The 24094-nt window shown below is 45.0% G+C and overlaps 2 protein-coding genes across 23 annotated transcripts in view; one reads left to right on the top strand and one right to left on the bottom strand.

Moving 5' to 3' along the window:
- FER1L5 (fer-1 like family member 5) overlaps positions 1 to 3598 on the top strand; it is a 58435-nt gene extending 54837 nt beyond the window's left edge. For 4 of the 19 annotated variants that reach the window (XM_077915178.1, XM_077915177.1, XM_077915176.1 and 1 more), the window contains 8 exons: positions 821 to 909; positions 1155 to 1244; positions 1608 to 1749; positions 1943 to 2042; positions 2114 to 2307; positions 2482 to 2591; positions 2904 to 3048; positions 3164 to 3598. In XM_077915178.1, the coding sequence (XP_077771304.1) occupies positions 821 to 909; positions 1155 to 1244; positions 1608 to 1749; positions 1943 to 2042; positions 2114 to 2307; positions 2482 to 2591; positions 2904 to 3048; positions 3164 to 3391 (1098 nt within the window). In that variant the 3' untranslated portion in view covers positions 3392 to 3598. Of the gene's footprint in view, positions 1 to 5; positions 690 to 710; positions 910 to 1101; positions 1245 to 1586; positions 1750 to 1942; positions 2043 to 2113; positions 2308 to 2481; positions 2592 to 2823; positions 3049 to 3163 lie in introns of those variants that run through there. The other 15 variants (XM_077915180.1, XM_077915184.1, XM_077915182.1 and 12 more) reach the window with 15 other exon arrangements.
- A 1016-nt stretch (positions 3599 to 4614) lies between these two features.
- LMAN2L (lectin, mannose binding 2 like) overlaps positions 4615 to 24094 on the bottom strand; it is a 30327-nt gene continuing 10847 nt past the window's right edge. For 3 of the 4 annotated variants that reach the window (XM_077915207.1, XM_077915209.1, XM_077915208.1), the window contains 4 exons: positions 10380 to 10541; positions 10176 to 10290; positions 6376 to 6495; positions 4615 to 6047 (listed from right to left, as the gene is read on the bottom strand). In XM_077915207.1, the coding sequence (XP_077771333.1) occupies positions 5905 to 6047; positions 6376 to 6495; positions 10176 to 10290; positions 10380 to 10541 (540 nt within the window). In that variant the 3' untranslated portion in view covers positions 4615 to 5904. Of the gene's footprint in view, positions 6048 to 6375; positions 6496 to 10175; positions 10291 to 10379; positions 10542 to 11786; positions 11820 to 24094 lie in introns of all 4 variants that reach the window. The other variant, XM_077915206.1, reaches the window with a different exon arrangement.

Here is a 24094-nt window from a genome sequence, read left to right as displayed (position 1 = left end):
TTAAGAAAACAGGAGTCGGGCAGCCTGGGTGGCTCAGTGGTTTAGCGCCTGCCTTCGGCCCAGGGCGTGATCCTGGAGACCTGGGATCGAGTCCCACGTCAGGCTTCCTGCATGGAGCCTGCTTCTCCCTCTGCCTGTGTCTCTGCCTCTCTTTCTCTCTGTGTCTCTCATGAATAAATAAAATCTTTAAAAGAAAAAGCAAAGAAAACGGGTCAACTTCAAAAGAATAAAATGAGGTCAGTTTGAAAGAATATGTCTACCTTCCAGTGTTGATAGTTGTATTCTTTTATTTTTTTTCTCTTCCTTTTTCTCGCCATTTTCATCCTTTCTTAGACCTCTGCGCCTGGTGGGCAACTTAATATCCATGGGATAGGGTTCCACAACACGACATAGGACAGCTTGGGCATTTGGACTGATCACCTAGTTTGCTCTTACTCGGGGCCACTAAGCTGGTTAATAAGTGAAGCCCCAACCCCACTGTGGAGCCTGTCCAGAGAGGCTGTCTAGCATAGCCTGCTAAATGGGATTAACCCTCCAGATCCCATGGCCATCAGTCTTGAAGTAGCCTTCATGCACTGCCAACCCTACTCTGCACTCTTCTTCCAGCCAAAACTAAAGAAAAAAAAAAAAAAAGGAAGCTGGTGGGTGGCTGCCAGACTTCCTGTCTGAAGTCCACTTCACCTCACCAATACCCCCTTCCAACCCTCCAGTGGTGGGGGACCCAGCCTCAAGAGACATCAGGACCTGGGACCAGGCTCCCAGGCCGGCATGCTGAAAACAGTGTCACAACTCCCAGCCAGCTAATCCATCTCCGCTCTAGGGAAAGGTGCAAATGTGGGTGGACATCTTCCCCAAGAAGCTTGGGCCTCCTGGCCCCCCCGTCAACATCAGGCCCCGAAAGCCTAGAAGGTGAGTGACCCGGCAAGCCCATCCCTGCACTCTACCAGGCATGGAACACAGGTGTGCTCACACACTAGGGTGCAGTGGTTCTTTCCTTCTCCCGGGAATCCAGGAAGCGTCCTTCCTCTCCATCCCCCTAAATCTGGCATACCTTATGGGCTTGGAGGGCAGCCCCCCAGCCCTCTCTCTTCTTGCACCAAGGCTGCAGCTGGGGAGGTATTCCTCAGCAAAGCCTCAGAGTACAGTGGCTACAGGTATGAGCTGCGCTGCATTATCTGGAAGACTGCCCAAGTGGACCTGAGGAGAACTTTAACCTCTGGGATAAGCGACATCTATGTCAAAGGGTGAGGAAGAGGGGAGCCTGCGTGGCTCAGTGGTTGAGCGTCTGTCTTCAGCTCAGGCCGTGATCCTGGGGTCCCAGGATCGAGTTCCACATTGGACTCCCTGCAGGGAGCCTGCTTCTCCCTCTGCCTGTGTCTCTGCCTCTCTCTCATGAATAAAATCTTTAAAAAAAAAAAAGGGGGGGGGGGGAGGGTAAGGAGAGGGCAGGGCTCCAGCAGCATTCCCTCAGTATCCCCCAGTTGTGTAGTCCCCTTGCCTCCAACCTACCCCCCACTATCCTGAGGTGACATCTCTCCACTTCCACCCATGCCTGGTGTCTATGGAACGATACACACAAACTCCAGGTGAAAGGACTTTGGCCCTAGGTGGATGGTCGGGCTCGAGAAAGACATGCAGAAGACAGATATCCATTACTACTCACTGACCGGGGAGAGCACCTTCAACTGGAGGTTCATCTTCAGCATGGACTACCTGGCAGCCGAGCACATGTGTGTCCAGAGCCAGAAGGTGACAGGGCTGGGAGGGTTGCACTCCCCCTCCCTCGAACTGCAAGTTGCACCAGAACCCTTGGAACATAGCCTTGGGCAGAAAGCTGCCTCCTTAACAGCCCATCATCACTGCTGGGTGGTGGGCTCATAAGGTGGCCAAGGGAAACCTCAAAGGAGACAGGCCAGTAATATGTTCTTCTGCCATCCTCCAGGAATACATATGGAGCCTGGACCCCACGGTGATAAAGTTCCCAGCGCGGCTCATCATCCAGATTTGGGACAATAATGTGTTCTCCACTGATGACTTCCTAGGTGAGACCCGACACAGGGCCCGTGACCACAAGCCGGGGAGCTCCTTGCTGATGGCATTTCTTTGGGCTCAGGGGTCCTGGAGCTGGATCTGTTTGACATGCCCCTCCCGGCCCGGCACGCCAGCAAGTGCTCCATCAGGATGATGGAGACTGACTCCAAGTGGCCCTACTTCCTTCAGTATAAGCACTTCTCCCTCTTTAAGAAGAAGACTGTAACAGGCTGGTGGCCTTCCCAGGTCCTCGATGGTGGCAAATGGCGCATGTCGGTAGGAGCTAGGGAGGGTATCTGTTGCATATAGGACTGCAGTGCCACATAACTTGGCTCTAACAGATTTCTGGGGACTTTAGCTAAATCTTTTTTTCCTTCCTGGACCCTGGGAAGGGGCTTTGGGACACCTGCTGTAATGAACTCAGCCTCCCACCACCTATGGTGCTTCTAGGGTAAAGTGAAGATGACGCTGGAGATCCTGTCAGAGAAGGAAGCCTTAATCAGGCCAGCAGGGCGAGGCCAATCGGAACCCAACCAATACCCTACACTTCATCCTCCCCTGTAAGAGTCCTGTGGGATGAGGGGACCAAATCTTTCTTCCCCATTCACAAGGCTGAGCTACTGGGCCCAGCAATTTGTATAGGGTGTGACTGGTGGGCCTACAAGTGGAGAAGGGTACTAACTTCCCAGCACCCCACCTCAGTGCTCAGTTACAACGAGGAGAGAACAGCCTGGGTGAAGGGGGCGGGGAGGGGAGAACACACGAGTAAGCAGAAGTTGCTTTTTGAAAAAGCAAGCTCTCTGCTGTGCATCACTTGACCTGAAAGTTCCCTCTGCCCTCCATCCTCCGACATCTCCTCTGCTCATGGATAGACGCCCCAACACCATGTTCCTGCTTCGGTCACCTATTACAATCTTCTGCCGCATTTTCTGGAAACGCTACCACTTCAAAATCATAATCGCTATAATCATACTTTTTTTAGCACTTATGCTGTTCAACTTTATCTATTCAACACCGGTGAGTGACAGCCTTGGGGACAGGGACAAAGGCATTCACTAGCTGGTCTTAGGAGGACTCTGAAGAGACAGCCTCAAGTGGCTATCTCAGGCTAACTCTCACCTGTTCTCTCTAGAACTACTTGGCCATGAGCTGGATCAAACCTAAACTTCGGCTGAACGCTCCCATTAAAATATCCACCAATATCATCAATCAACCAAACCTCAGCAATGTCCACTCTCCCATCCTCACCAGCCAGCATCTGAACCTAAATCCTACAATAGACCATGAGTTGAAACACCTCCAGGGACCTATGAATCACCTACAAGACATTTTTCCAGAACTTCCAGCCCCACGAGACTAATTGGTCCACATCTGCCTGGCTTTTCTCCTGCTTATTATTGGCCCTTCCCTTGCGCTTCCTACCAGTTCTCATTTTTAGCTTCTAGGGCATATACAAGGGACTTCTGAGACATATGCAATGAGGGGTATATTCTGCTCAGAAACCACTTCAACAGGAAGGACAGAGTTGTCATTTTCCCACTGAAATAAACAAGTTTTGTCACAGAGAGCCACTTTGTAATTTAGGGAGTTGAAGAAAACATGAAAGGCAAGACTCATGAGGCCAGGGAGCAACGTCATCTTTATACAGCACCTCTAGACGTCGGGGTCTCTTCCTCTCTAAGAGGCTCTGAAGTCAAAGGGAAACCAAGGGAAAGGGAGACTGTGAGGAGCGAGATGGCTCGTGTGGGGTAAGCAGCTTGCCAAGGCCACTGCTCTGATCCCTACCGTGCATGTTCAAAAGAGCCACGCCAACAGACCAGACCTCTCCCTCCTCTCGGGCACGCCTGGGATTACAGGGCTCAGAACAGCATTTGGTCCCATTCACAGTGGGAAATATTTGTTTCTAAGAACAAAAAGCAAGAGCTGGGGCAGACCCTACCATGCTAGGTTAGACGGTTTCCACATATTTCTCAAAGGCTGGCCTCCAGGCTGAGTAGGGACTGCACTTATGTCTTCCCTGTCCTCTTTAAAAAGCCTCAGGAAGCCCATGGGCTGGAATCATATAGAACTTAAATTCAATCATCACACACATACCCTCTCCCACGATGAGCCCCCTTCCTTCTGGAGCACTGCCTGGCCCATCTCAAGAGCCCACTTAGGTCCTCCCACCACAAGGGTCTAGCCAATCTCCCCCTTTACTCAAAAAAGACAAAACAGCCACTTGCTTTCTCAGTTCTAAGTGGTCCTAAGGCCAAGCTCCAGGTCAACATTTTGTACTCCGATACCCTGGAGCTGCTCTGCTCTTGTGGGGAAGGTCTTAGGAGGATCCGTTTTATTCACACCTGCAAGACAGCACTACAACCTAAGATGCTCACTTAAGCATGTGGGAGGGACAGAAGAAACCCCAACACAATGGAAACTTATACCCAACCAAGGTGATCTCCTTTCCTTTTGGGCCAAGCTGAGGGCTTTCCTAACCCAGGAGAAGGCAGAGCAAGGGTTGACAAGTTGGGGGCTCAGTAAGGAGGCCTAGACCTTCCCCAAAACTACACCCAGAAGGAAGGACAGAGTTAGAAGCTCATGTTTGGTTTCCATCAGCCATTTTAAGAATTTCCCTTAGGCTACAGAAGTACATGGCTAGGAGAGCTCAGAGCTTCAGACCCCCCAGGGAGATTGGCCTATTGGCCAATTTAATCACAGGGCAGACAGGTGAGCAGCACATGACCCCTTGTCAGATAAGGCAGTGGAATAAGGATTGACCCACAGAGGAGGACACTCTGTTACTCAATGACAATGAACTCTTCCAGGCACAGATGACGAAGGTCCATTGCTCCCAGATTTGCAACAGGAGAATAGCAACTGCTTCTTATCCATTAGAAGCCAAGATTCCTCTTTAGGGAGTATCCAAAAGCTTCCTTAGGTTTTGAACACTCTGAGATTCCAAAAATCATGATAAAGACAAAACACGCAGTTAGGCAGGCTCCAGAGTCCAGAAACATCTCCACATGGTCAGCTCACATGGCAAACGGTGCTTCTGGTGTGGACACGTGGAGCTGGTCAATTTCATGGTTACTCCCATTGTATCCATGAAGTCTTACAAGCTTCTCTTGCACACCAACTTTCAGCCAAACTTGACTGAGAGCCTAAAGGAACCAACTGAGAAGGTCACAAACAAACCAACAGAAGCCAGATTCATGCTAAACATCAGCTAGAGCAGTGAGCCAAAGCAAACAGCCCTCTCCCTGTGGCCACCTAAGGAAGGTCAGTGAAACTTAAGTTTGTTCTGCAGCCCCAGCCTCCAAAAGAGAGGCATCCAGATGTCTCTTCCAGCTCAGGCTGCATGTGGAGAGAGCAATGAATGGAGGGAGAAGGCAACACAGGGGAGAAGTGTCCACCCAGATTTCCAATGAAAATTCTTCAGGTGGACGGAGGCCTGGGTAAAAAGCAAAAACCCAATGAATGGCTGCCTGGAAGGTATGAGGCGTTATCAGTGTTATGTTCTCTGCAGATTTAAAAATGAAGTACAAGGGTCCTCTGAGTCCAACAACAAGGCAGCCTGAGCAATTAAATTCTCTTCTGTGATTTTGGCATCAGAACCGTATATATATCCTCTCCATCCCTCTTCGCTCCCAAGTGGAAGGACTGCAGGGAAAGGCACATCACAGCAGCACTGCCCTGGGGTAGGTGGGCTTCCTGAACCAGTTAGATGTCCCCATCGGTAACCATGGCAATGCAGCATCCCTGCATTCAAAGCTCCAGTGAGAGAACAGAGTCCCTGACCAGCTGCTGGAGACTGCAGGAGGCCTGCCCGGCTCTGCACTCAGGCCAGAGCCTGCTCATGGTGACAGGCAGAGGTGGCAGCAGCAGGAGGGCTCAGTAGAAACGCTTTCGGCTCTGTTCTTGCCATTTGTTGTAGAGTATGATACCAATGACGATGGCAAATACGGAAAACACCAGCGAGAAGAAGACAATGAGGAAGAGGGCCAGGCCACTCAGGGGCGGCAATGGGGCGGTCACTAGGGACACAAGAGAGAAGCAAGTCAATCAGGGAGCCCACCCACGTGGGAAAGTATCAAGTCTCCAGTTTATGACACTCATTTCTGGGAGTCAGAGAGCAGAGAGACACTCCCTTTCCAGGTGCCTCAATTTAAAAACTGAGCAGCCCTACTCATCTGTAACATGGAGACAAGTGGAATGGCAAAAGCGCGTGCTCCAAGTTCTTCAGAGGAAGAACACAGAAAGGAGATGGCCCTGTGATCTGTGGGTGCAAGCCACCTCAGACCACCCAGGCATAGTAACCTCCTCTTCAACCACAGGACCATTTCCCAGGAACCCTGCACTCACCCTCAGGCAGCTTCATATTGTCCACCGAGGGCAGGAACACATCTCGATGCAGCTTCTCCTCTTCCGGGGTTCTCTCCACCGTAAGCTCAAACAACTTCAGGGAAATGACATCGTGATTATCTACAGGAAAACACGAGGACCCAAGCCACCTCAAAAAGAGGTATTTTGGGAGTATATGGGTTCAAACATCTGATCTACAGCCAACTAGGAGTGACTTTGGGTTTTTTAGAAATTTACTGTATTTTTTAAGTAATCTCTTCATCCAACGTGAGGCTCAAACTCAAGATCCCGAAATCAAGAGTTGGGTGCTCTACTGACTGAGCCAGCCATGTGCCCCACTAGCAGTGACTGAAAAAAAGTAACTGAAACCTCTATTTTCTCTCATCTAAAAATAAGAACAAGGAATAGGGAATATTGTAGATTACTCAGGATTTAAAGTTTTTTTTATCAACAAGCATGCAATACCTATATAGCTTAAAAAAGAGACATAATACAAGAATTAAAGACCATATCATATGTAAAACCCAGTAGCATAGCAAAGGAAAACACAGCACTACAGCTTCCCTTCTGTGCAGACGACACACACAAGATAGGAAAGGGCCTTATGCCAGCTGATTAATGGGCCATGAGCAGGGCATAGCTATTGGAATGGCACACACTTCCATTCTAGACTAATTTTCTGCAGCTTCTTTTAACTGTGACCCTGAATCTCACTATTCCTAGAGGAAGAATCAAGGAATTAGGGACTCATTTTTTTTTCTTTTTATTTTTTTAAGATTTTGTTTATTTGAGAGAGAGAAAGCGAGCACAAGTGGGGGGAGGGGCAGAGAGAAATAGACTCCCCGCTGAACAGGGAGCTCAATGCAGGGCTCCATCCCAGGACTGAGATCAGGACCTAAGCCCAAGTCAGCCGCTTAACCAACTGAACCAACCAGATACCCCTTTTTTCTCTTTTTAAGTGTCATTCTATCTCATAGGTTCAAACATATTCGATATATTTCAATACACTGAACTTGTACATTTACAGCATTTACAGATGCTTAACACGACCCATCTTTCTCCAGTAGGAACCTATTCAAGTTGGCTCCTGAGTCCTTTTACATGAACCCAGAAGTGATTATCTTCCTTGCTTTCCTGGGAAATTCCCAGCTTGTCCATTTCCTACCTCAGAACTGACATCAGCCATTTCCCCACGAAGCTCTTGTTTCTTTCAGCAGGAACTGGTATGAAGAGACCACAAATCAGGGATCCCTGGGTGGCTCAGCGGTTTAGCGCCTGCCTTTGGCCCAGGGCATCGAGTCCCACAAAGGGCTCCCTGCATGGAGCCTACTTCTCTCTCTGCCTATGTTTCTGCCTCTCTCTCTGCGCCTCTCATGAATAAATAAATAAAATCTTTTTTTTTAAGATTTTATTTATTTATTCATGATATATATATATATATATATCCCCTATATTTAGGGATCCCCTAAATAAATAAAATCTTAACAACAACAACAAAAAAAGATGGGAATCCTTGGGTGGCTCAGCGGTTTAGCACCTGCCTTCAGCTCAGGGTGTGATCCTGGAGTTCCGGGATCAAGTCCCATGTCGGGTTCCCTGTGTGGAGCCTGCTTCTCCCTCTGCCTATGTCTCTACGTGTCTCTCTCTCTCTCTCTCTCTCTCTCTCTCTCATGAATAAATAAAATCTTTAAAGAAAAAAAAAAAAGAGAGAGACCACAAATCTGAATACTAGGGTTGCTCATGGCTGGTTATTGGTGACTGGATTTCTTGCCATTTTTTTTTTCATTTTAACATATATTTTATTTAACCCCGTATATTAAAGAACCCCATTTCAACATGCAAATGACATAAAAATTATGGATGACATTTTATGTTCTAAGTCTTTGAAGTCTGGTATGTATTCTACATTTATAGTACACATCACTTTGGAATGGCCATATTTCAAGTGTCCAATAGCAACCTGTATAACTAATCACTACCATATCAGACAGTGTGGATCCAGATCATTCTTCTAGTTGACTTCTAAGACCTAGATTAGGCCCAAAGGAAATTCTTTTTTTTTTTTTTTTTTTTTTTCCAAAGGAAATTCTGATCCTCGTAGTACAAGAGAAACATTTGCACAGGGCCCACTCTGCCCTTTCTGCTCCCAGTGGAACTCCACTTTGGGGTAGTAATTTGGGGACCCCTCAACTGTTCATTCTCCAAACTCCTTCCCAACTTGTGTCTTCATAGCACACTTTGTCTTGACTTCTGGCAGAAGAAGAGAGAAACCATATCATGTTCCCACTTTTTTCTTCCTCATACCTAGATAGACATCCTTTGAACCAATAAATGTAGAATTTTTATATATGGGGAAAATCAATTACGTCTCACATATTAGGATTATTCCAATTGCAACCTCTGTATGGCTCCAGGAGTGGTGCACCAGAAGCCCTGGTGCACCACTTCTCTGTGAATCTCTCCATTCTGCCCTCTTCTGTGATCTTCATCCTCCAACAAGTGGCAAGATGGTTGCCCCGACTCCAGGTGAATGACCCTCACTTCCTTCCCAAAGAAGGAAGAGCACCATTTCTATTATTAGGATGGCATCTACAGCTGCTAAGACTCTTAGAACCTTTAGCAGAATCCCAGATAGAAAAAAAACTAGCTTCGCCTTCAATTAGAAAAATATTTTTGCTGTCAAGATTGAATTTAAGCCATGGGACAAGATAAAAAGCCAAGCAACGTTCCTCACAATTGTAGGGGCATCAAAGAATGGGAGAACCAGAATGTGTCCTCAGCCATTTTCAACAATCCACTGCATAACATTAAGAAGTTGTCAACAAAAAAGTCCTTAAAAGAAAGACCAAATTTCTATTTAGGGATATCCTACAGGCAGAGAACAGAGACTTACTAATATAGACAGTATTACTAAATATCTAAAGCAAAGGACTCCTTCAGGTAAACAAAAATAATTCTATTTCATACTAGCTATAATGAATCACACTAGTCAAAAAACCCAAAAGTTCAGTGCCTTACCTCTTCTCAAAAGATGTTTGGATTAAGCTCAAGCGAAGGGACAGAATATAGAAGAGGAAGCTACAAATCGAGGACAAGGAAGAAAATCCAGAGATAGAAAAGTAAAAGAACCAGGTATTATTAATGCCACATAAATTAAGCAGGAGTTTCAGAATAACTGATCAAACCAGCCAAAGAGAAGACAAAGAGGACCGAGAACAGAGTACCATATATGGTGAGGAAATAGAAGTAGCTTTGATGAGAATAGTGCTGAGGGCCTGGCTGAGATACCTGGGAGGTCCGAGTGCAGTGATGTAGAGCGGTGGATGGCCTGAAAACAGAAGCACCTATACACACAGCACATTCAAAACTCTGAGCACAACGAGGGTCCTGGGGTGAGTTAGAAGAGGGGCAGCAGAATCAAGGAATTTAAGGAAAAGCTTTGTTAAGAGAAGGGGAGCTCAGCACAACAGGAGATAGATGGGAAGGAACCAGACTACAGAGGGGGCACCAGAGATACCAAAGCATGGAACTCCAAATACAGGCTGGAAGAGCTGGCTTGCTGAAGAGAAAAACACTCCATTAGTACCAACCATCTCCTAGAGCCAACTGCACTAGGGTAACCTAGGCAGGGGGGTCGGGGGAGGTTTATGGATACAAGAATGCCAGAAGATAAGCACTGTCTGGGTCCTTGCTTCCCACAGCTCTGCTTGTCTGGCTCTCCTCCCTGAGAAGCCTCACCAAGGTCCAGCTCCCGAGACATGACCTCAGTCAGGACAAATAAAGAGTACATGTGGCAGTACCCGAGAGATCCCCAGTGATGGAGGAGGTGCCAAAGTAGTAGCCCCGGGGCAGACGGACCCCAGGCACCTCAATGCAATCCCTCCACTCGTGCTTGCCATCAATGTCCATCATGATCTAGAATAAAAAGGAAAGATCAATCAGGGCCACAAAAGCAAGTGCAAGATAGCCCATGCCACCAACTGGTCCAGAAAACAAGGACTCACCGTCAAATGCCTCTTGACATAGCGAATCACAAGGAAGGTGTCGTAATGCAGATTGCGGACGATAGCCGTACAACCCCCTAGCTCCGTAGGCCGCCCATCCCGCTCATGATCGTAGCTGAGGGAGCCATTGTTCACCATTGCTGAGATATAGGGGAATACCCGCTGGGAATGCAGGGAAGAAAAGCAGAGGACAGTAAGGAAGTACTCTTAGGAATGCCTGTACAAAAGCAACAGGAATTTTGCACATACAAGCTGAGCCCTTCCAGACCAGACGACCACTCCACCTTGTCATTAGCAGCCCCTAAGAACGCACACTCAGATGGTTACGCAAACGATATGGCCCATGAAACAACTGAACGCTCTACTTGCCTTCAGGAATCCTCCTTGCTACCAATCTGGTGGGCCTAAAAGGGCCCCTCTAGAGTCTGACTCTAATCCTTCCAGAGATCACTGTTTGGCATTTATTATATATACATGGCCCAGGACCAGTGCCATGTAAACTTCTTGAAGGAAAAAATCACAGACTTTTGTGTCTCTACCTTCCATCCCTGACAACCTCCCACCCCACACCTTCCCACCTCGTCAGCATTTTGCACATAGCAGGCACTCTAAAAATACCTGTTTGATCAGGGAAATCTTTCCATTCCAGATAGCTCCTTTCAAATTCTCAAATCCTGGGCAGCCCTGGTGGCGCAGCGGTTTAGCGCCGCCTGCAGCCCAGGGTGTGATCCTGGAGCCCCGGGATCGAGTCCCACATCAGGCTCTTTGCATGGAGCCTGCTTCTCCCTCTGCCTGTGTCTCTGCCCCTCTCTCTCTCTCTCTCTCTCTCTCTGTGTGTGTTTCTCATGAATAAATAAATAAATAAATCTTTAAAAAAAAAAATTCTCAAATCCTATGAGCATAGGATGGATGCTAAATGGATGAGGACTCAGAAACAGCACTGCCAGAACCAGGCTGCTAGCTGGTATTCTCCAGCTACAATGACTGTTCTTAGTTGAAAGACCTTCCAGGACACTTAAGCTTCACTACACATAACTTCTTCCAGTAATACCGTGGGCAAGTTCTCCCACTGCAAGTTTCCTCGTATGCTACCCATCCTCCCACCTACTTCAGAGGCCCTGGCTCTCCAATGGAGTTGGAGGAGTGAATGATGGGCTAACCATTTAAGAACCAGCCCAGTGCTGAGGCAATGCAGAGGCAGGGTGATGAAAAGAGAGGAAATATGACTCATGCCACTTCTTGGTGACCTCCACATTGTCCTCAACAGTCAACATGCAAGGTGGAGATGCAGTCAGAATCAGAGACTGGTGACTCTCAAGACAACAGCCACATGGGTGTGAACAGGAGCAAATGCTGGGTGGACACATAGGGAGTTAGGGATGGCCATGATGGGTCAAAACTGAGTACCTGGACTCCTGGAGAATATCGCCTCTTCTGGGCCTGAGAGGGTCCAGCAGGTTATTATAAAAACGAGAGAGGACACAGAAGACAGGAGACCAGGTCAGAAAGAAACAGCCATGGAAGAGTTTTGACCCAGCTGTGGTGGATGAGCAAACCAATGTGAATCCTCAAACAGAATTGTAGAGTCTGTAGAGGGCATTTAGCAAGTTCTTACACCCCTCAAAATAATGGGCAAAACTATATGTACAGATACTTATATGTTTTCTAAGAAGAGGGTCTGTTATTACCCGATTCTCAAAAGGGGCCCAGTAGATAAACCTCTTTAAGGCTTTCAGAAACTTCATAAAATAGCGTTTACTTATGTCTCTGAGTCAGAAGGCCAGGCCACATGTTTTGTCTGTACCCAGACGATGGTATTTCTGTAGCAAGGAGAGACATAAGACTGACAAATAGGGCTAAATTCTTCCAAATTCAAAATGGTGTTTACTGCCCAGGATCTCAGCATTCAGCTCTTGCCCAAAGGACAAAAATCCCACCACTTAAGAGACAATGGAGTTAACTCTGATCCAAAGGGATCATTTACCCTCAAACTGAGCCTTATGGACATATATTTCCAAAGAACTGTTGTCATTCTAACCTACAACATGTGTGCAAGGAAACAGCACTGAGGCATGATTTAGATTTAGAAAACTCATAAGGGGGCAGCCCCGGTGGCGCAGCGGTTTAGTGCCGCCTGCAGCCCGGGGTGTGATCCTGGAGACCCGGGATCGAGTCCCACATCGGGCTTCCTGCATGGAGCCTGCTTCTTCCTCTGCCTGTGTCTCTGCCTCTCTCTTGCTCTCTCTGAATGAATAAATAAATAAATCTTTAAAAAAAAAAAAAGAAAAGAAAAGAAAACTCATAAGGCTTGAGGATATTTAGCTTTGGTCTAGAAAACTGTTATAATTCTAAGCCATTAGCAACAAGAGATATCCACACAAACTCAGCACAGCCCTGCCCTTCAGGAAGGATTTGTGAGGGTATAGAGCCCAAAGCATTCCTTCTTCTAACACTTAGCGAGCACCTATTAGGAGCCAGGCACTGTTCCAGATGCCAGGGGTTCATAGAACTGACATTAGAGTGGAAGAGACAAATAATAACAAAGTAAATAAAATTATTTCAGAGAGAGGTACCTGGCTGGCTCAGTCAGAAAAGCATGCAACTTTTGATTTCAGGGTCGTGAGTTCAAGCCCTACATTGGGTGTAGAAACTACTTAAGTAAATAAAACTTTAAGAAAAATTATTTCAGAGAATAATAATGCTATGATGAAAATAAAACAGGTAACATGATAGACTGACAAGGAAACAGTTCTCTGAGGAGACAATATCTGAGTTGAGGCTTCGGTCGTTGGAGGGAGCCACCAAGAGATCTGCGGGCATTAAGAAGCATGAGGTGGGCATATTCGAGGACCAGAAGAAGACACCAGTGTCTGAAACACAGCTAATGAGGAAGAGGTGGGTGCAAGCTGAGGCACAAGCCAGATCACACTGGGCCTTAGAAGCCACAGTGGGGAGCAGAGGCTAAGCCCCAGAGCAGCCTCCCACTGCTTTGCTCTCATGCCACTGGTGGAATATGTACAGGACTACAGAGAGGTATAAAGTGATATCAGTGGGTGACCCAATTTCCAACACTCTTCTCTATAGCTATCATTTAGAACAAGGGAATTTTGAGTATATTGTCATGCTAGGTACAGAAATGGGCTTCTGACAAGAATGCCCATGACTTCAGTGAACAATTAGGGAAAAGAAGGGGATAGGAATGCCTGGGTAGCTCATTTATCAACCCCAGTACACATGGTCAGAAGTTTATGTGGCATCTTTAAAGAAGCTTGGACAACTGTCCTTAATCCCTGGGAGCCCTCTTCCCAAGACTGGTGAGGCAGTGGGTTATCGAGTAACAGCCAGAGCTTTCCTGCTACAATCACCTGTGGGGCCCTCAGAGTCTCATTCAACAGGTAAAGGGGGGCACAGGATTACGTATTTTCCAAAAAGCACCACAAACGGTCATAATGTGCAGCCAGACTTAAGAGACACTGTACCAGACACAGCCCCCCACTGCTCTGAAGCCGGAATCTGTCTACTTCAGCAACTCATGACTTGGCCTTCAACTTTTCACCTCACACTTGTAGTAAGTCTTTAAATGCCCTCTTATTTTCCATGCCCAGTCAGGAGTTCTTAAGTGTTCCTTGGGAAGCCACTAATTTCACATAGCAGCTCATTTTCTTTCCTTGGAAAGCACCCTATATATAGCTAGAACCGAAAGCTGAAGAATCACTCAGACTCGGGCAAGGTGGTAGTTTCATTCCTAATTTAAGAGTCACTAAAAATTAGGCACTCCTACCTACCATCCAAATGATTATTGCCTGTAGGGGGAAGAAATGTTTCCAAATTTTTGTACTACAAGGACACTTTAAAAAAAAAAAAAAAAAGACCCTCTACGTGGTAATTATACTTTCAGCCTATCTTGGCTGAAGGGAGACCTATGAACTTATGGATTCTGTGCTAAAATTCCACAGACCCCAAGAACACAAGTAATTGTAAACCACTAGACAGAAAAAGGAGCCCACGCAGCCTCCATAATCAGAGAGACCTGGGTTCTAGCTGCAGGTGTACCCTGAGAGCTATATAACCTTGAGTGGATTACACTAGCTTCTTGAAAATCCATTTCCTCCCTGTAAGCAGGGAGGAGAACACAGAGCTCTCAGAGCTGATCATGAAGATGAAATGAGATATATGTAAAGCCTTTAATACAATGTCTAGCATTCAGCTGGGAATCAACAAATGTTCATTCGATCAAAGACTAATGAATTTTTAGATACAAATGCTATTCACCATAAAATCTTTAAAGAAAGGGGGGGGGGCACCTGAGTGACTCAGCAGTTGAGCATCTGCCTTCGGCTCAGGGGGTGACCCCAGAGTCCTGGGATCGAGTCCCATATCAGGCTCTTCGCAGGGAGCCTGCTTCTTCCTCTGCTGTGTCTCTACCTCTCTCTGTGTCTCTCATGAATAAATAAATAAAATGTTTAAAAAAATACTATTCACAGACGCTTATACATAAACAAAAAACCAAATATGCATCTTTTAGAGCAATAATTCCCAGACCATTGACTGTCACAGACCAGGAAAATCTCCAAAAAATGTTGGGGCTTAATGGGTTTCCCTTTTTGACCTATAAACATTAAAACACAATAATGACAAAAGAACCATCTCTAATAAACATTCTCAAAAGAAAATTTTAACACCAAAAAACCCTTTAAATTTCATAATGAACAATTTGGCATTTATGAAAAGTCACTTTACTATTCCTATTCTTTTTTTTTTTTTTTTTTTTTTTTTTTTTTTTTTTTTTTTACTATTCCTATTCTTAAGACCACTGAAACTTGTTACCAGCAATACGAGTTCATGAACTAACATTTAAGAGCCACTCTCTTAGAGTCGTTTTTTCCAACCTAAGGTTGAGTGCCGTGGAGAAAGCTGGCCAAGTTTGCTCTCTGCAACTTAGATATGAAGAAAAGGAGGGTGGGAGAGGAGAGGGAGAGAACAGAGCCACAATAGCTACTGCCAAGATGTCTGCCCGATGTCCCTTGGGAATGGTATTTAGTGGTGTGAATGAGAATAGCTAGCATTTTTGGAGTACTTACTCTGTGCCAGGCACTATAGTCAGTAATGTGCACATACTCACATTCATTTATTTCTCACAACCCTAAAAGGTCTTAGTATCCCCATTTCATTGGTAAGAAAACTTGTTTAAGTAATAAAACCAGGATTTGAAGTCAGATAGTCTCGCCCCAGAACCCTGGCTCAATCTCTATGCTTCACTGTTCTCAAATTTATTTGGAAAAGTGATTAGTATGTACTGTTAGAAAACAACAAACAAAACAAAAGCTCTTGGTCTCTAATATACTCTTAAATACAGAAATATTGGAGAATAGTTCCAGATTTTAAAAAAGAAAGGGGCGGGGGGGGAGGCCTGGGTAGCTCAGTTAGTTGAGTGACTCGGTTTTGGCTCAGGTTGTGATCTCAGGGTCGTAGGATCGAGTCCCATGTCAGGATCTGCACTCAGCGCAGAGTCTGTTTGTCCCTCTCCCTCTGCTCCATCTCCAGTTCACGTGCTAACAAATAAATAAAATCTTAAAAGAAAGAGGGGCGCCAGTGGCTCAGCCCGTGAAGCATCTGACTCTTGATTTTGGCTCAGGTCATGATCTCAGGGTCATGGGATGGAGCCCCATGTCAGGCACTGTGCTCTGTGAGGAGTCTGCTTAAGATTCTCTCTTGCCAAAAAAAAAAAAAAAAAATTCTCTTGCCCTCTACCCCTCCCGCACTGCTCTGTGTGTAAAATAATAAATCTTTTATATATATATAAAATAAGGATCCCTGGGTGGCTCAGCGGTTGAGCGCCTGCCTTCAGCCCAGGGCATGATCCTGGGGTCCTGGGATCGAATCACACATCAGGCTCCCTGCATGGAGCCTGCTTCTCCCTCTGCCTATGTCTCTGCCCCTCTCTCTCTCATGAATAAATAAAATCTTTTTAAAAAAATTTTTTAATTAAAAAACAAAAAAGGGGGCAGCCCCAGTGGTGCAGCGGTTTAGCGCCGCCTGCGGCCGGGGATGTGATCCTGGGGACCCGGGATTGAGTCCCGTATCAGGCTTCCTGCATGGAGCCTGCTTCTCCCTCTGCCTGTGTCTCTGCCTCTCTCGCTGTCTCTGAATGAATAAATAAATAAATCTTTAAAATAAATAAATAAATAAATAAAAAGATGAACGTGAATAGTATTTACCATACTCCCAATTTTTGTCTAAAATTTTCTAAATTGAAAAAAGGTTTTGTTTGTTTGTTTGTAAAGATTTTATTTATTTATTCATGAAAGAGAGAGAGAGAGAGAGGCAGAGACAGGCAGAGTGAGAAGCAGGCCCCACACCAGGAGCCCGATGTGGAACTCGATCCCGGGTCTCCAGGATCACACCCTGGGCTGAAGGCGGCACTAAACCGCTGAGCCACCCAGGGATCCCCGAAAAAAGGTTTTTAAAAACACATTATGTTAGGGGCACCCGGGTAGCTCAGTTGGTTAAGTATATGCCTTTGGCTTGAGTCATGATCCCACCTCAGGCTCCCTGCTGGGTGGGTGGGGGAGTCTGCTTCTCCCTCTGCCCCTCTTACACACACACTACCTCCACCCACCCGCTTGTGCGCTCTCTCTCTCTCTCAAATAAATAAAATATTTTAAATAAATAAATAAATAGGGACGCCTGGGTGGCTCAGCGGTTGAGCGTCTGCCTTCAGCCCAGGGCGTGATCCTGGAGTCCCGGGATCGAGTCCCACATCGGGCTCCCTGCATGGAGCCTGCTTCTCCCTCTGCCTGTGTCTCTGCCTCTCTCTCTTTCTCTGTGTGTCTCTCATGAATAAATTTAAAAAATATTTAAAAATAAATAAATAAATAAATAAATAATATGTTAAAACACACACACACATGCTCAATATAATGCAACATTCTTGTTTTTAGAAAGATATTTGTATGCTTTTTGTTTTAGCCTTTTTGATTTTTCTGTAATGAGCTTCTATATAAAAACAAGACTTAATAAATCAAATGCCTCTTCTACAGCGTCTCCTTCCACATCTCCATGTGACCCTCCCCTTGGGTCACTAGCAGAACACACTCACTGCCACTTCCACAGATAGGACACTTTTTAGACTTCCAAAACTTTGTAAGTTGCTGGTCCTACAGTTATCTTCATCTAACCTTTTAAGCAGGGATCTGGATAAAGAGCCGACTGGTTAACTCGGCAATATCATACTATTCAGTAACAAGATCTACCCATACTATTCTTGGGTAACAAGATCAGTAAAATTCTCACCACATCACTGGGCAGCAATGAAAAGACCCTTGCCCCACTGCCCCCAAACAGTTGCTAACCTATATTAATGATTGTGCCCCTAAGTCTCAAAGCTCCTCAAATAGAAGACACAGAAAAGTGGCCTTCAAGTCACTTGACTGCCTTGGAAAATCCTCACATACTTGGAACATTATCCTGATCTCTTTAAACACATGGGATAGGGCAGCCCCAGTAGCTCAGTGGTTTAGTGCTGCCTTCAGTCCAGGGCGTGATCCTGGAAACCCTGGATCGAGTCCCACGTCGGGCTCCCTGCATGGAGCCTGCTTCTCCCTCTGCCTGTGTCTCTGCCTCTCTCTCTCTCTTTCTGTCTCTCATGAATAAATAAATAAAATAAATAAAAATAAACACATGGGATAATTTTAATCCCATTTATCTTAATTGTGACCCCACTAGAAATAAACCCAAATAACGTAACTTGAGGACTTCAATAGAGTGCTCTAAAATCAGGAAACTAAACTTTGGGTATGCCCCAAACACAAAACACTTGAGTTTATAAACAAGTGTCAAAAGATTCAGAATACAGTCTAATATGTATACTTTTCACTGCTACCTATCATTCTAATTGTTTATGACTATTTCTTGTTAACAAAAAGAGGTATCAACTCTATAGATCCTGCCTACAGTTCTACTTTGGGGCACCCATGAACCTCTTAAAAACATATGCAAAATCCTATATCCCCTGAATCTTGCTATGTGTCTACCACTTTTGTCAATATAGTCAAAAGGGTCAAAATCCAAAGAAAGGTAAAGAACTAACCCAGAAGGATCCCTGGGTGGCGCAGCGGTTTGGCGCCTGCCTTTGGCCCAGGGCGCGATCCTGGAGACCCGGGATCGAATCCCACATCGGGCTCCCGGTGCATGGAGCCTGCTTCTCCCTCTGCCTGTGTCTCTGCGCCTCTCTCTCTCTCTCTCTCTCTCTCTCTGTGACTATCATAAATAAATAAAAATTAAAAAAAAAAAAAAAAAAAGAACTAACCCAGAGCTAAGTGTCCTCTGGAGCATTAGCTCTTGCTTTCTTCCTCTTCTCTCCCTCTTTCACTATCTCAGAAAAGAAAGCTTCTCTTTTTTTTTTTTTTTTTTTTTGAAAGCTTCTCTTCTTGTCTTCATTCAATTCTAAAAGAAAGCCATATATCTCTACTTTCCTCAAAAACTAGCTTTCAATCTCAGTGTTGTTTTTTGTTGTTTTGGTTTTTTTGACAGAAAGAGAAAGAGCTTGTGAGCACAAGCAGAGGGGGTGGCAGGCAGAGGGAGAAACAGGCGTCCCACCGAGTAGGGAGCCCAATGCAGGGCTCAATCCAAGGACCTTGGGATCATAACCTGAGCCAAAACCAGACACTCAACTGACTGAGCCACCCAGCTGCCCCAATGTAGCTCAGCGTTGATGCTCAATCACATCCAGAGAACTTGCCAAAATTCTCTAGACCTAATTTCCAAAGGAGTCTCTTTCTAGAAAACAATGCCTCACCTATGACTAAGTCATATCCAAGCTGGTGGATAACAAGAGAATTTAAGAAGCTGTGGAGTTCCTTTCCTGATATAAAGATTCTTTCTGCCAACAAAAAAGAGACCAAGAAGGATCAGTGTCTTCATCACTTGAGAGAATGTGTTTTTAAAGTGGATGGGACCAGGGCAGCCCCGGTGGGGCAGCGGTTTAGTGCTGCCTGCAGCCCGGGGTGTGATCCTGGAGACCCGGGATCGAGTCCCACATCAGGCTCCCTGCATGGAGCCTGCTTCTCCCTCTGCCTGTGTCTCTGCCCCTCTCTCTCTCTCTCTCTCATGAATAAATAAATAAAATCTTTAAAAAAAAAATGGATGGGACCATATTGTTAATTTTCTTCCAGTTTCTTTTTTTTTTTTTTTTTTAAGATTTTATTTATTCATTCATGAGAGACACAGAGAGAGAGGCAGAGAGAGAAGCAGGCTCCCGGCAGGGAACCCAATGTGGGACTCAATCCTGGGATATCAGGATCCCTCCATGGCCGAAGGCAGGGGCTCAACCGCTGAGCCACCCAGGTGTCCCTCGTCCAGTTTCAAAGGAGAAAAATGTCACCATCTCATAGACTAGACAAACAAGACTTCCAAGCTGGCTTGATCTAGGAAGAGCAGTGAGCTATAATTCCCACTCTCCAATCAGCTGTTTCGGCCTCCTGGGGTAAGATCCAAATAAATGTCTCACCAAGAAGAATGAGGGCCAAAGCTCAAAGGACTACAATTCTGTGCTCTCATTCCAGAAAAGCTTCTTGTCATCATACTCTGATTTCAAGTGAAGGAAGACATTCCTGCTTCAATGCTACTGAGTTCCCTGAAACTTTTCACCAATATCTGGGTTTTTTTTTTTTTTTTTTAAGATTTTATTTATTTATTCATGAGACACACAGAAAGGGGCAGAGACATAGACAGAGGAAGGAGCAGGCTCCATGCAGGGAGCCCTAAGGACCACGCCCTGAGCTGAAGGCAGATGCTGAACTGCTGAGCCACCCAGGCTCAATATCTGGGTTCTCATGAGAAAATGACCATCACCTAATGACTTCCTAGTGCCAAGAAAGATGGTCAGGTCATATATATTTCGATCAACATTTTTTAAAAAATAGCAATGCTGTAATATAATTCATATACCACCTAATTCACCTATTTAAGGTCTGTAATTCAATGGTTTTTTAGTACATTCACAGAGTTAGGATTATGATTGCCACAATGAATTTTAGGACATTTTCATTACCCAAAAAAGAAGCCCTGTGTCCATTAGCAGCCGTTCCCCACCCTCACCTCCATGTCCAGGCAAACCATTCGTCTACTTTCCTTCTTTATAGACTTACCTATTCTAAACATTTCATATATATGGGATCATACAATGTGTGGTCTTTTGTGACTGGCTTTTCACTTAGCGTAATGTATTCAAGGGTCATCCACATTAGAGGACCTATCAATGCTCAATTATTTTAATGCTGAATGATATTCCACTGAATGAATATATATTTTGTTGAGGCGTCTGGATAGCTCAGTTGGTTAAGCATCCAACTCTTGATTACAGCTTACATCATGATCTCAGGGTCATGAGATCAAGCCCTATGTGGGGCTCCCCACTCAGCAAGGACGCTGCTTGAGATTCTCTCTCCCTTTTCCTCTGCCCCTCTTCCTGCTCACAAGTGCACACTCTCTAATAAATAAAATATTTAGGGGCACCTGGGTGGCTAAGCGGTTGAGCATCTGCCTTTGGCTCGGGTTGTGATCCTGGGATCAGAGTCCTGCATCGGGTATCTGTAGGGAGCCTGCTAATCCCTCTCTCTCTGCCTATGTCTCTGCCTCTCTTTCTCTGTGTCTCTCATGAATAAATAAATAAAATCTTTTAAAAATAATAAATAAGGGGATCCCTGGTGGCTCAGTGGTTTGGCACCTGCCTTCGGCCCAGGTTGTGGTCCTGGAGTCCAGGGATTGAGTCCCACATCAGGCTCCCTGCATTGATGCTGCTTCTCCCTCTGCCTGTGTCTCTGCCTCTCTCTCTCTCTCATGAATAAATAAATCTTTAAAAAATAATAAAATAAAATAAAAAATAAATAAAATCTTTATATATTTTTGTTTACTCATCAGTTGATAGGACATTGAGTTATATCCACTTTTTGGCTATTATGAATAGTTCTGTTATGAACATTCATGTAACTTTTGTGTAGACATGATTTCAATTTCTTCTGGGTATATACACCCAAGAGTGGAATTTCTGGATGATGTAAACTCTGTATTTAGACTTTTGGAGCACTGACCAACTGTTCTCCAAAACAACAGCCCCAATTTTACATTCCCACCAGCAGTGTATGAGAGTTCCAATTACTGTGCACCCTTACCAACACTTATCATTTGTCTTTTTTATTTTAGCTATGACTAAATAGCCACAAGTAGGTGTTAAGTAGCATCTCATTATGGTTTTGATTTGTATGTCCCTACTGGTAAATGATGCTGAGCATCTTTTCATGTGTTTATCTACCCTTTGTATATCTTCCTTGGGGAAATACCTATTCAGATCCTTTGGTCATTTTTTTGTTTTTAATTTTTTTTAAAGATTTTATTTATTTGTTCATGAGAAACAGAGAGAGAGGCAGAGACATAGTCAAAGGAAGAAGCAGGCTCCATGTGGGATTCCATCCCAGGACTCTGGGATCACGCCCGGAGACAAAGGCAGACACTCAACCACTGAGCCACCCAGGCATTCCAGTCATTTTCTTAAGATAAAAATTATTTTTAAGTAATCTCTACACCCAACATCTCTACACTAAAAAATGAAAATTACTCTTTTTTTAAAAAAAGATTTTATGTATTTATTCATGAGAAAAAAGGGGGGGGGGGCAGGCAGAGACACAGGCAGAGGGAGAAACAGGCTCCATGCCGGGAGCCCAACGTGGAACTCAATCCCGGGTCTCCAGGATCACGTTCTGGGCTGAAGGCGGCGCTAAACCGCTGAGCCACCTAGGCTGCCCTGAAAATTACTTTTAAGTAATCTCTACACTCAACTCAAACCCAGAACCCTGAGATCAAGACTCACGTGCTCCACCAACTGAACCAGCCAAGTACTTGAGCCATTTTTTAATTAGGTTGTCTTTTTCTTTCTTACTATAGAACTATATCTAGAATATATAAAGAATGGATCCCTGGGTGGCGCAGCGGTTTGGCGCCTGCCTTTGGCCCAGGGCGCGATCCTGGAGACCCGGGATCGAATCCCATCCCGGTGCATGGAGCCTGCTTCTCCCTCTGCCTGTGTCTCTGCCTCTCTCTCTCTCTGTGTGACTATCATAAATAAATAAAAAATTAAAAAAAAAAATAGAATATATAAAGAATGAATCCTTATCAGATATAGAATTTTCATTTTTATTTTCTCCTATTCTGTAGGTTGTCTTTTCACTTTCTTAATGGTATACTCCAAAATACAAGTTGTTTGTTTAAGTAGACTCCATGCCCAGCACGGAACCCAACGTAGGGCTTAAACTCACAACCATGAGCTCAAGACCTGAGCTGAGATCAAGAATCGGACACTCAAGTAACTGAGTCACCCAGGCACCTGCCACTGAAGCACAAGTTTTTAATTTTAATGAAGTCCAAAACAACTATTTTTTTTCCAACTCATTTATTATTTTTTTGTGGCTTTTGTTTTTGGTGTCATATCTTAAAAACCTTTGCCTGACCCAAGGTAATGACAAATTAACCCTATGTTTTCTTCTGAGACTTGTATAGTTCTAGCTTTTACATTTAGTTTTTCAGTTCATTCTGAGTTAAATATTGTGTATGATAGGAGGTAGGGAACAATTTCATTATTCTGCATCCACCATTTGTTAAAGACAGTTCTTTCCCCCATTGAATTGTCTTGACAGTCTTATCAAAAATCAACTAATCGGGATCCCTGGGTGGCGCAGCGGTTTGGCGCCTGCCTTTGGCCCAGGGCGCAATCCTGGAGACCCGGGATCGAATCCCACATCAGGCTCCCGGTGCATGGAGCCTGCTTCTCCCTCTGCCTGTGTCTCTGCGTGCCTTTCTCTCTGTGACTATCATAAATAAATAAAAATTAAAAAAAAAAAAAAATCAACTAATCATAACTGTGAGGACTTATTTTTAGACTTTCTATTCCATTTATCTATAGGTCTATCCTTATGCCAGTACCACACCATCATTATTACTGTAGCTTTGAAATGAGGAAGTATAAGTCCTCCAACTTTATACTTCATTATCAGTATCATTTTGGGATTTTAAAGATTTGTATTTATTTGAGAGAAAGAAAAAGCATGAGCCAGCAGGGAGGGAGGAAGGGAGAGGGAGAAGCAGACTCCCACCTGAGCAAGGAGCCCCACATAGGGCTTGATCCCAGGACCCTGAAATCATGATCTGAGCCAAAGGCAGACACTTAACAGACTAAGCCACCCAGGAAACCCCATCGGTATTATTTTGGCTACTCTAGTTTTCTTGAATTTCCATACTGATTTCAGGATCACCTCGTCAATTTCTGCAAAGAAGCCAGCTAGGCTTCTGACAGAAAGGGAATGTATCAAATCTGGAGACCAATGCAGGGAGCACCATCATCTTAACAATATAGTTGACCCTTCAACAACATGGCTTTGAACTACATGGTCCACTTCCATGTCAATTTTTTTTAAATACAAAAACAGTACTATAAATGTAATTTCTCTTCCTTATGATTTTTTTTCAAGATTTTATGTATTTATTCAATGAGAGACACAGAGAGATGAGAGAGGCAGAGACATAGGCAGAGGGGGAAGCAGACTCCTTGCCGGGAGCCCAAAGCGGGACTCGATCCCGGACCCTGGGATCACGCCCTGGGCCGAAGACAGACACTCAACCACTGAGCCACCCAGGCGTTCCCCACCTTATGATTTTTCTAGTAA

Source organism: Canis aureus, chromosome 11 (genome assembly GCF_053574225.1).
Source record: "Canis aureus isolate CA01 chromosome 11, VMU_Caureus_v.1.0, whole genome shotgun sequence".
NCBI classification, from domain to species: domain Eukaryota; kingdom Metazoa; phylum Chordata; class Mammalia; order Carnivora; family Canidae; genus Canis; species Canis aureus.
The sequence above is the reverse complement of the archived record's forward strand: the minus strand, read 5'-3'. Positions and strand labels throughout refer to the sequence as shown.